The 12,592-nt window shown below is 41.3% G+C and overlaps 2 protein-coding genes and 1 long non-coding RNA gene across 7 annotated transcripts in view; 1 reads left to right on the top strand and 2 right to left on the bottom strand.

The window, feature by feature from the left end:
• Positions 1 to 594, bottom strand: part of SOHLH2 (spermatogenesis and oogenesis specific basic helix-loop-helix 2) — a 100,292-nt gene extending 99,698 nt beyond the window's left edge. The window contains exon 1 of the mRNA XM_054720272.1: positions 559 to 594. Within this exon, the coding sequence (XP_054576247.1) occupies positions 559 to 594 (36 nt within the window). The remainder of the gene's footprint in view (positions 1 to 558) is intronic.
• A 486-nt stretch (positions 595 to 1,080) lies between these two features.
• LOC129150113 (uncharacterized) lies at positions 1,081 to 4,094 on the top strand. The gene is made up of 4 exons (XR_008556842.1): positions 1,081 to 1,277; positions 2,427 to 2,513; positions 3,549 to 3,660; positions 3,979 to 4,094. It is a non-coding gene; the product is annotated as an uncharacterized LOC129150113 (long non-coding RNA).
• Positions 4,095 to 5,832: 1,738 nt separating this feature from the next.
• SPART (spartin) overlaps positions 5,833 to 12,592 on the bottom strand; it is an 80,761-nt gene continuing 74,001 nt past the window's right edge. For all 5 annotated transcript variants that reach the window (XM_054720370.1, XM_054720374.1, XM_054720372.1 and 2 more), the window contains one exon: positions 5,833 to 8,335. In XM_054720370.1, the coding sequence (XP_054576345.1) occupies positions 8,062 to 8,335 (274 nt within the window). In that variant the 3' untranslated portion in view covers positions 5,833 to 8,061. The remainder of the gene's footprint in view (positions 8,336 to 12,592) is intronic.

Raw genomic sequence — 12,592 nt, 5'->3', positions numbered from 1 at the left:
CTGCGGCCCTGCCGGGGCGCTGGGAGGCCAGGCCGGTAAGCCAGCCGCACAAGAGCAGCCACGCTGTGCCAGGGCAGCAGTGCTGCAGAGAGGCTGTCCTACACAAACTTCCCTACATTCAAGCCAAAAAGGTCATTCGCGTTTTTCTAGGCCGCCAGCCCCGACCACCCGCTAACTTTTGCGCCTACATAACGGCCAGTGGTCTCCCGTCGGAAAAATGCTCTCCAGTTTGGCAGGTGCCAGGGCTAGGAAGAGGTTTCTTTGTAAAACACCCTCTCTCCTTCCCCCTCCCTCCGTGGGAGGGCACAGCCTGGTCCTCACCTCCGGGGCCTCCAGGGCCTCCAGGACCTCGGGCCTGGTCAGCCTCAGGAGCCCGGCCTCCCCGCTGCCCTCGGCCGGCTCCCGGCCCTAAAGGAGCCCTCCCGCCCCGGCCTCCCGCGGGGAGGCAATGAGGCCGCCCGCAGGCTGTGCAGCCGCGGGGCCACCGCCGCCCCGGGCCAGGGGCGGCTACGGACGCAGCTGCCTCCCCTTCCTGCCCCTCGGCCTCTTGCCTCTTACCTGGCCCGGCTCCTGGCGGATAATTGAGGCCTCCATGGCCCGTTGCCCACGTGCCTGGCGCTGGGGCAGCCTCCCCGCAGGAGGAGATGAGCTACCGGGCGACCAGCCCGCTAATGGGTCTGGGCCAGCAGCTGCGGCCCGCCCGCCCGCCCGCCCGGCAGCCCTTAAAGTGGCCTTGCGCTCGGCCAGGGCGCCGGGGAGCAGCCGAAGGCTCTGAGGCGGAGGAGGGGAGGCTGCGGGAAGGGGTAGGAGGAGGTGGGGTCGGGGCGGGCGGCAGGGCTGCCTGAGAGGGGCTGCCCACGGTGCCCTGGAGGGCCTTCGGGGACCGGACCCCGGGACTGGCCCTTTCCCTGGGAGATGGACTGCACCGGCCTTAGAACTGCCCCTCCTCCGCCTCAGGCCTGTCTACTGAATATCATATAGAGTATCTTACGGGAAATCTTTCCAGTTTCAGTATCAGGTATTAGCAAACAGGTTTATTTTCTTTTCCCTAGACAAACGTAGGTATAGGATAGGGAAGCCGAGTGCTGCGTTCTTTCCAACCCTTAGAAAAGTTGAAAATTGTAGTAGCATCTCATTTTGTCCTATGATTCAACAAATATTGTCCCTAAGTGAGAAAGTGAGCCAGTAAGAAGTCTCCTGGAAGTGCTGCTATGTAACCACTTTATTCAGCCTTCTCTAGACATTTTATTGAAGTCTGCTGAGTGCCAGAATCTCTGGTAGGTCTTTCCTGCTGCTCCTGATTGTCCCACTGCTAGAATGGAGGAGGTGTGGGGGGCAGAGGGGGGGGGGGGAGGAAGGAGGGAGAGGATGATATCTGATAGTGTTTGTCAGTTTGAATTGCCTAAACGGTTTTTTGTTGTTTAAATTTCTTTATTGATTAAGGTATCACATATTTGTCCTCATCCCCCCATTCCCATCCCACACCCCTCCCCACACATGCCCCACCCCCCTGTTGTCCTTAACCGCTGGTTAGGCCCCTATGCCTGCACACAAGTCCTTTGGTTGATCTCCCCCTTTACCCCCACCCTCCCCCTACCCTCCCTCTGAGGCCCGACAGTCTGATCCATGCCTCCTTGTTTCTGGGTCTGTTCTTGTTCATCAGTCCACGTTGTTCATTATTTCCACTAGATGAGTGAGATCATGTGCTATTAGAAATACACTTATAAGAACCGAAAATGAGACAAGCAATAATGGTTATGCTGAAAGGCAAATGAATCAGTCTGTAGTGAGTTTCTTTCTGGGCCAACAGTTCTTTTGAGACCCAATTTCAATGCCCAACAGTTCCTTATGTGTACATGTCAGCACTGACATTTCAGTTCTGGATGGTGGACAAATGGTGGTAATGCAGGTCCGACTCTGTCTGGTTTGGTCCTGGGCAATCTGCAGTGATGCACAGCTGCTAACTGCTAGTATGGGAAGGCCACATCAGCGTCTTCCATCTCTGGAATGCTTCTCTTCTGTCTTCATGGCTGGAGTAGTCCTGTCGATTCCTCTCTTGCTGGAATCCACATGGTCTCAATAACATCTTTTTTGATACATTATGGCCTCATGTCATAGGTGTGCGGCCCCGGCCCACTCTGAACCTTTCACCACCAAAGCCCTACTTTATTAAATAGGATGTTGTCTGTGCAACACACAGATGATGGCTGGGACCCGTGTCTATTATGTCAGAGATGTTATCTCTTTGATAGCATTCTAGCAATTTGCTCTTTAGCTAGTTTCCAAATTTGTCTTCTAAGTTTAAACAGAACAGACTGGGAAGGGGGTGGGAGAGTGTCCAGAGAACACTTTACTAGTCACTCTTTTCTCCAGTTAATAATCTCTAAGGTGATCAAACTATTTTTTTGTTTGTTTTTATTTCAGAGAGGGAGAGACAGAAAATTCAATGAGAGAAAATCATTGATCAGCTGCCTCCTGCATGTCCCCCACTACGGATCGTGCCTGCAACCTGGGTATGTGCCCTGACGGGGAATTGAACTATGACCTCCTGGTTCATGGGTCAACGCTCAACCACTGAGCAACACCGGCTGGGCAAAACTGCTTCTTCACATGACAACTTTTTGCATTTAAAGACATTATTTGTTGTTGTTGTTTTTTCATTTGATCTTTGTTCTTAAACCATATTTTTAGTCCTAGCTGGTTTGGCTCAGTGGATAAAGTGTTGGCCTGCAGACTGAAGGATCCCGGATTTGATTCCAATTGGGGGCACATGCCCAGATTTCAGGCTTGATCCCCAGTGTGGGGCGTGCAGGAAGCAGCCGATCAATGATTCTCTTTCATCATTAATATTTCTATCTTTTCCCCTTTCCCTTCGTCTCTGAAATCAATACAAATATATTTTAAAACAAAACAAAAACTTTTTATCTTTCTGGATCTGTAAAATATATTGTGATTAGAAAAAAAATTTGGAAGGAAACAAGCTATTCAGAAATGATGAAATGTTCTCTTTTAAGCATTTCTGTTGCTAAACTGAATGCAAAATGGAAAAATCCATTTTTTAAAAAAGCCTAGACTTGAGTTTGCCAAGAAGAGTCCAGAAAACTGGTTTCTCTCTCTCTCTCTCTCTATATATATATATATATAGATAGATAGATAGATATCTATCTATATATATATAGAGAGAGAAAGAGACCAGATTATTATGATCTCTGAACGCATAATAATCTGGCCACTCAGTGTATATCCTATATAATAAAAGGCTAATATGCAAATTGTCCCCTCGACCAAGAGTTCAACCAGCAGGCAGGCCGGCCAACCGCCCATGTCCCCTCCCCCTGGCCAGGCTGGCTGGACCCCACCCATGCACGAATTCATGCACCGGGCCTCTAATATACATATATATACACTGAGTGGCCAGATTATTAATGCATTCAGAGATCATAATAATCTGGCCACTCAGTGTGTGTGTGTGTGTGTGTGTGTGTGTGTGTGTGTGTATATATATTTTTTAAATCCTTACCTGAGGATATTTTTCCATTGATTTTTAGAGATAATGGAAGAGAGACGGAAAGACAGAAATATCGATGTGAAACACATTGACTGGTTGCCTCTTGCATGCACCCTGACCAGGCCCTGGCTGAGGAGGAGCCTGCAACTGAGGTATGTGCCCTTGACCTGAATCGAACCCAGGTCCACAGGCCAATGTTCTACCCACTGAGCAAAACTGGCTAGGGCCAGTTTCTGGTTTTTAGCTAACAAGTCCTAAGGCTGGCTTAGGCATATAGACAGAAAGACAAAAGCTCAATTTATCATCAAAACCTAGCACTAATGATCTATTTGCACTTATGATCTAAATATCTTGGGATATTTTCTACCATCAAGCCAATGGAATTATAATTAAAAAATACTCATATTAAGAGCTGGGATCAGAGGAAATCTATAAAGATCATTTATCCTTCCCTATCTACCTCTGTTTAGGAAGGACAAGAAAGATGTCTGGCCTAACAACTACTCTCCTGTGTACAGTCCTTCCTTCTTGAGGCTAGTGTGTGACCTCTTCTTTCATACTGCTCTCTTCGATCTTGGGTGTTACTTCTCTACAGCTCAGTGCCCTATTCTATAAAATAAAGATTTTTTTTAAAATTTCTTTATTGATTAAGTTGTCACATATTTGTCCTCATCCCCCATTCCCATCCCACACCCCTCCCCACACATGCCCCCACCCCCCTGTTGTCCTTAACCATTGGTTAGGCTCGTATGCATGCACACAAGTCCTTTGGTTGATCTCTCCCCCCTTCCCTCCCTCTGAGGCCCGATAGTCCAATCGATGCCTCCTTGTTTCTGGGTCTGTTCTTGTTCATCAGTCTATGTTGTTCATCATTTCCCCTAGATGAGTGAGATCATGTGTTACTAGAAATATACTTATAAGAACCGAATGTGAGACGAGCAATAATAGTTATGCTGACAGGCAAATGAATCAGTCTGTAGTGAGTTTCTTTCTGGACCAAGAGTTCTTTTGAGACCCAATTTCAATGTCCACCAGTTCCTTATGTGTACATGTCGGCACTGACTTTTCAGCTCTGGATGGTGGACAAATGGTGGTAATGCAGGTCTGACTCCCTCTGGTTTGGTCTTGCCCGGACCCAGGGGCACGTGGCCTCACCCGGACTCAGGGGCGTGTGGCCTCACCCGGATCCGGGACCCAGCCTCACCCAGATCCAGGGGCGCACGGCCTCACCCAGACTCGGGATCCAGCTTCACCCGGACCCAGGGGCGCGCGGCCTCACCCGGACCCAGGGCCGCACAGTTTCACCCGGACCCAGGGGCGCGTGGCCTCACCTGGACCCAGGGGCGCGTGGCCTCTCCCGGACCCAGGGGCATGGCCTCACCCGGACCCGGGACCCAGCCTCACCCGGACCCGGGACCCAGCTTCACCCGGACCCAGGGGCGCGCGGCTAAAATAAAGATTATAATAGCATATAGTATACACCTCATAGGAATGTGTGAGGTTAAAATTAATTGATATAAAAGCACTTGGAATACTACTGATTCATAGTAGTGAGAGGAATTAGAAACAGGGTTAGAAAGACAGGGTAAGGGGTGAAAGGAAGGAGGAAATATGGATGTTAACTGTTGGAGCCAGCTAAAACCACAAGAATGCTGGTTTTGCAGGAAAACAGGATGCCGTAAGAATGCTTATCTTGCATGGGCAGGAGGTTACAAGAGATGGGGAGGAAGAGGAAAGAGAGGAGGGGGAGCATGAGATAAATTTTAAAATTGTTACTGGACAAAGGAGAAGAAACCAATCAGAGAGTGACATAGACAGACAAAGAGTAGGTCCATAGCAAATAAAAACCCCTAGATAAATAAGCTTTGGTGGCAACCCATTCTCAGGTCCCCCCCTCATGTGAGGAGTTTGTTATTTGCTTATAATAAATTTCCATACTTTTGCTTAAAACTTCTGCCTTACTGCTTTAGCTAGAATGTTAGTTTTCAGCCTTGGGACTCAGTCTGCAAGGGGTTCTTCTTGGATCTCTAGCCTGCTTTCAAAATGGAACTGACACCATTGGCTCCTCTGGTTCTCAGGCCTTCAGACTTGGACTGGAACAAACATATCAGCTCTCCTGGCTCTTCAGCTCACTGACTGCATATCCTCTCAGCCTGCATAGTTATTGGGTGTTATAGTAAATCAATGTGTGAGTGTGAGTGTGTGTGTGTGTGTGTATGTGTGTGTGTGTACAAAAGAAATATTCAAACCTGTAGAGAAATTATGAGTTTATCTGAGCCAACTGATGACAATTGCAGGAAAAAAATTTCAACGGATTGAGAAAATGCTCTGGAGAATAGCAATTTTACTGCTTATTTAATACATCAGAATACAAGGAGAAGACATTCAGGGGGAGTTATATGAAATCCATTGGTGGTAGATTAGGGAGGCAGGAAAAGGCAAAGCAAGGAAATCTCTGGGACTGGATGAAAAGTAAAATGGAGAGAGACATACTTCTTTTACATTGGTGGGTAGATAACAATTCACATTTACAGCACATACATGGTGTTTGGGGAAGAAGATAACAATGAGGGGTTCTGTGGTCTCAGGTTATGGTGGGCAACTGTGCCCTGAGGGATCTAGAATATAGGGGATTACTCTGACATTCCAAAGGTATGGTATCCTAAATTCCAAAAGACAACAGACAGGCTCAGTGAAAGTGAAGACGGAGCTTTGTCAAGGAAGATACTGTTCTAGGACATGACTCCACCATGACTCACTTTTAGTTAAGAATTTTTATGTTCAGACCATCCTTTGTGGTTACTTTCTGTCTCTGAGTTTATAATGCTCACCATGTAAAGCCTCTCCTGGGCTTGTCAGGTTTAGTATGTGGCCCCTTATTCATTACACACACACACACACACACACACACACACGCACGCACACACACGCACACACGCATGCACATTCTGTTGAGCTCTAATATAGAAGCTGTACTTATCCAAATTTTGTCTAGCTGTTACTCTGAAAAGGCAACCCACAACCAACTTAACAGTAATGAGGTAAAACAATCATCTAGATACCTGCTGACAAAACCAATTTTGCTGACCTCTGGTCTAAGTTTACTTTTTAAACTTTAAGCTCCACTATTTGTCATCCATTTGTTAAACAAGGCAGAGACTGACTGAAAGCTATTTACCAATTCAATTTTATTCCATTTTAACTAGTATAAAACCCTTGGCCTTAGGGACAGACTCCACCAATTCTATGTGTTCCCAAAATACAAACCAATGAATATATTTGAGACCAAGTAATTCAGGGACAGTTTGTTCAAAAAGTGCATTATTTAGAAAGTTTCAAATAAGGTCTAATAAATTAAGTAGCCATTAGAGGTTCAAAAAATATTAGAATGGCTGATAGCTATAAAAACCAATAGCAATCTTTCAAAATCAATAAACAAAAATAAAATGCTATTAGATATTTACCTACATATCTGTAGCTTATAGGTCTGTGAATATCCTGTCTTCTGCCAAAGTAGAAACCGTGATGCCCACTCACCACAGATTAAGCCTAATGTCTTCACATTCATTACATTAATTATAAAAGCTTTTCTTTCTAATAACTTAATTTATTGGCTTTTTAATATATAAAATTCCAATGACTGAATTCCAAAATAAAAATATATTTATCATCCATAAACTCAATACTGTTTATATTTGTTTTTATAAAAGTTTAGCCTTTTAGAAAAACTTAAAGAAATAGATATGGCAAAATGATTTCTTAAAGTATTTTTTGCCCAATTAAGCTGATTAATAATTACTGCAAATTTTAATGCAATACTAATCATACCCCAAAATTTCCCAGGTTCTTACTAGGTCAATACAAGTTGAAATCCAGAAGACTTATTAATCTATCTGTATTCATTTTAAGTCTAAAAGACCATCTCATTTCCTAATGAAGAGTAAGCTATTAAATAATTTCATAAACCTTATTTTGTTTTTCATTGGTCTATACCCTGTTTTGAAAAAGTCTTTTTAAATGTTATCTGAGAATTATTTTAGTTTAGGAATATGGTTTTTGTTTAGCTTACATACTGGAAATACTGACAAATACCTAAAGAAATACACAATTAGTGCAAAAAGAGGAAATAATATTTTAAGTCATTCCTTCCCACTACAAGTAAAATTAAGGTTACTAAATGCCAAATTTTATGTAAATATATAATAATATCCTACTTTGCTTTCTGAAAGATAGCAAATATAAAAATAGTTTAACATTAGGTTTAATGAGGGCACATGCATTATTAGTTTTGTTTTAACTGCAAAAATGTTAGCCACATTTAGAAAAAAATAAACTATAAGAATATAACTATATTTCTAAAGGCCAGATGAAGGAATACCAATTATTTTCCTTATAAGTAGAATACATGCCATAAAACTTATTAAACAGTCACTCTGTAGAAATGAATACATTTAAAAACTATTGGTTAATCCATGGGGAATTTCACATTTGCCTATCAACACAACTGCATCCATCTTGTAAGGATTTGGTATAGGTGATTCATAGCATATCCATCATTTATCTTTCTTCTTTGCTTCATTCTTCTCGAGTTCCTCTGTCTGATCATCCTTCTCCCCCTTCATGTTTACATTTGCTCCCCCTGCTTGATTTCCCCCCTTTGAATTATCAACTATTTTATAGTCCTCAAGGATTGTATGTCCGGTTTGTTTAGCAGTTTTCTTTACCATTGCTTTGATGCCAATGTTGTCAATATTATAGGCAGTTACACCAACATTGATGGCAGAATCTACTGCATCGTGTGTAGCTTCTCCTGCAGTATGTCCATATCTTTAAAAGAAAGATTAGAGAAAGTATAATGAAATTATAAATATAAATTAAAGTCTTCTGAATAGTCACACGATTAGCATGTTATCACTGAAAGCAAAATCAAAGGTTAAGTTTCAATTTAATTAATAACTTAAAACATAGGAAAGAATAAAATCACACTGTACTAAGACAGTATTTTCTCCTTTAGCAAAAATTGTGTGTGAAAACAAATTTTAGGTTAGCTGAAATTAATGTAATATTGTTTATGCCTTAGCTGGTTTGGCTGAGTGGATAGAGCATTGGCCTGTGGACTGAAGGGTCCCAGGTTCTATTCTGGTCAAGAGCACATGCCCAGGTTGTAGGCTCCATCCCCAGTGGAGGAGCATGCAGGAAGGAGCCAATCAATGATTCTCATCATTGATGTTTCTCTCTCTCTCTCCCTCCCTTCCTCTCTGAAATCAATTTAAAAAAATTAAAAAATAATTTTTAAAAAGATTGTTTATGTTGAAGAATAAAATCTCTGTATATAAAAAGCTAAGTGTCCATCTGACCAGTAGCAATGACACGCACTGACCACCAGAGCACAGACGCTCAATGCAGGAGTTGTCATGACGCACACTGAACATTTAAAAATAAACAGCACCACAGACCTGGCGTCAACAAACCAAACACTCGGCTTCCCCCAAGTGGGACACAGGCCCGCCACCACCCCAGAGCAACACCCCATCAAATCGCAGCCAACGCTGCCAAGACCCCATGGCGCAAAATGCACCCCATAGCGCAGCCCAGCCTGGAAATGGTCGCTGGGGGTGCCGGGTAATGACATCACGCAGCAACGCCCGGCTTCCTCTCCCTAGCAACTAGCCTCCTTGGAGATTCTTCAATCCAGAAACCCAACTTGCTTTATAGCCAAGTACAAACATTTTATAGTTTATTCAAATGTCTGTGAAGCATTTTCACGTGCCTCATCCCATTTGATCCCCACAGAAGTCCTGGAGTAGGTAGATAGGAAACTCAGTAGAATCCTATTTTCTTTTCATTAGCCTGAAAACGGAGATTTAGAAAGTTTAGAAACTTGACCTGACTGAAAAGAAGCAAGAAATGGTGGAACTTGAAAATGACTTCAGGTTTTCTCACTGCACAGAATATAGTCAAACACTGCTGCAGTTACATATTTTACCCTTTGTTCTCCCTGCGTGATCTACAATAATAATCTGCTTCATGTTGATATTTACTGCTGTGTTGCTGACAATTACCTGAAAGAGAAGTTGGGGTGCTTCACTGGGCTGGAAAAAGTTTAGCTAAATCAGAAAGCAGGTCTAATTAAGCAAGTTTATTTTATTTATATATATATATATATATATATATATATGTATATGTATATATATATATATATATATAAATAAAAGGCTAAGTCGACTCGCACATGCATGATACATATAAAGCTCTTGCTGGTGCCAATTGCACACGTGTTTCAATGTTTCATTGTTGATTGTGAATTTTGTTGACACTTCTATTATAGAGAAAGGGTGAATAGCGATATTAAAATATTTTTTCTAATTAATTTTCTTTCAATGTGCACGAATCTGTGCACCGGGACACTAGTATGAATTATAATAAAAATTGTTCATTAGTCATTATTTCCTTTTTTTTTTAATCTGTCCCTTCTGGACATATAAGAGGGAATTTCCATTGAAGCAACTGTAGGACATAAAAACTCTGGAGTCATGATACATGTTTTGAGTTCCACCTTAACTAGATTGGTTAAGACATTTACTTATTTTTAATTTATTTCAGAGAGAGGGATAGAAACATCAATGATTAGAATCATTGATTGGCTGCCTCTTGCACACCCCCTACTAGGGATCAAGGTGGCAACCTGGGCAAGTACCCTAAATGGTAATTGAACCATGACCTCCTGGTTTGTGGGTTGATGATCAACCAGCGAGCCACACCAGCCTGGCAAGACTGGTTAAGTCTTTTAAACTATCAGAGTTTGTCTTTAAGCAGAGATTCTACATTACTGTCTCTCCCTCACTTCACTCCACTGCAACTCACTGGCCTTTCTGCTGTTCTTTCAATCTATCAAGCCCACATGTGCCACCTTAGGACTTATGTACTGCCTGGTATTTGCCGAGCCTATTCTCATCCCAGGTATTCAACATGGCTAACTGCCACACCTTCAAGTCAGTTATTATCTTCTCAGTATCAATTTTAAACCTATTTAAAATCGCCATATCCCACATGCCACACCCCACTGCCAGCCAACCACCCCCTTATACTGCTCTTTGTTCTTTTATAACTTAGCATCTGCTATATATTATAGAACTTATTTATGCCCATTGTTTTTGTTTTGTTTATTGTCTTACTAGAGTATAAACCCCACTAAAAAAGAGACTCTTTACTTTTTTCATTAATGTATCCTAAGCACTTGGAACAGCATCTGACATTCAATATTTGTTGAATGAATGAAATGAGCACTTCCTGCCCTATCCATCTCACAGAGTTTCTTGAGCATTAAATGTATAGCAAAGTGCTTGGGAAATTATAAAGCACTACTATACAAATGTAGTTATTACTGCAATAATGAATATCTGTTGTTTAAAACCATTTCTATGAGAAAATATTATTTGAGATACTATACAAGGATATAAAAACTCACCCTGTTTTGTTTTACCATTTACCTTTTTTTAAATACCAGACTCTTAGAGCCTTTCTTATCATGGGTTTCCCCAAGTAAAGGGTTGCTTAAACAAGAAATAACAATAAAAAGACAAAATTATATAATTTTATCCACAACACACTGAAGTGCTTTGTGACCTGTATCTGGACATTTTATACTAACGCCAGATCTGTCCTTTGAACTAACAAATCCTCTATTACTATTACCTGGCCTAGAACCGGAGCTTTGTGATCCTACTGGCTTGTTCATGCTTGTTTCAACCTCAGGACTAGGAAAGTGAGGTAATCTACTATGCCCCTGAATGATTCTATTTTGTCCTTTGCCTAACGTTAACTTTAGCAGAACCTACAATCTGTCAAACTTTACATCTGTAACAGTCTTGATTAGGGCTTTCTCCCTAGATACTGGACTACAGAAAAGCTTCTTGAAATGTTTTCTGCCAGTCCCTGTTGCTTTGCAACCCCGTAGAATTCCACAGGATTTGCTGATGTTGCAGAACACATGAGCACTCTCATTATCAACCAAGCCTCAGTCACAATACTAACATCAGATGGCAATGACTAAGGCTGAATGAGAACAAAGGGGCAGTGGCAGTTTTAGCAATAGAAGCAGCTTTCTCTTAGGGCAGATCTCTCCATGACTGTGAGCTACAATGAAGTGATATGGTAACCTAAACTTTCGAATATTTGGAATGTTCCCTAATCTACCCAATTAGTTTCACACCTCTAAATTCCTGTTCATTTGGAAAAAAGTGCCAAACTAAGAGTCAGAAAACTAGATTCTAATACTAACTAACCATATGACCTTAGTTAAGTCTTGACCTTTATACACTTCATAAATTTCCTCTTCTTTATCTCATAAATGGGATTTGCACTTTAAAATTTCCAGAGTATTAAGTATTTAATTATTTTTAAAGACCTTGCAAAGTAGCTCAGCAGTTGTGTTTATTTTTTTTTAAATATATCCTCACCTATCACCTCTGCTTCCCAATAAGCCTTAAAACCAGTATTGCTGACAGGCATCTATTCTCTTCCTTGATAAATAACTGTTCAATGCTTTTCTTCATTTAGATTCAAACTATAATGCTAAAAACTCCTAGAAAGCCTATCTCTGACAAAAATATATAGCTTATTTTTGAAATGTTACTTTTTAAAAAGTTAATTTTAATTAGAGCTTTTAAAATAGATTTTATATACAGAGTACCAGTACCATACCAATTGAAGAACAATAAAAAAAGAATATAAAATATGCTCTAAATAAGTCAATGGGATTCAATTTATAACTTGAGTGAGATTTTTCTGAACTTTTTCCAGTGCATTCAGTAATGTCTACAAAGAGCACATTGGCAATAATTGTAAATGTCACTAATTTTAACAAAATTTTAGTTATAAAAACTTTCAAACACATCAGCCTAAAATTCAATTTGCATACAAATTTCAAAATTATTCTCAGAAATATTAACAACCTTAAATAATAAAATAAATAGCTTCTTATTAGGCTATTCACCAAATAAACTGATGGCAGGTGTGTTGTGGCCAATTTATAAAGAACCTTGTAGGTGAAGCTGAAGAATTTAAACTTTATCTTGAAATCAA

This window comes from Eptesicus fuscus, chromosome 8, assembly GCF_027574615.1.
Source record: "Eptesicus fuscus isolate TK198812 chromosome 8, DD_ASM_mEF_20220401, whole genome shotgun sequence".
NCBI lineage: Eukaryota > Metazoa > Chordata > Mammalia > Chiroptera > Vespertilionidae > Eptesicus > Eptesicus fuscus.
Note: the sequence above shows the minus strand (reverse complement) of the source record. Positions and strands in the feature narration are given on the sequence as shown.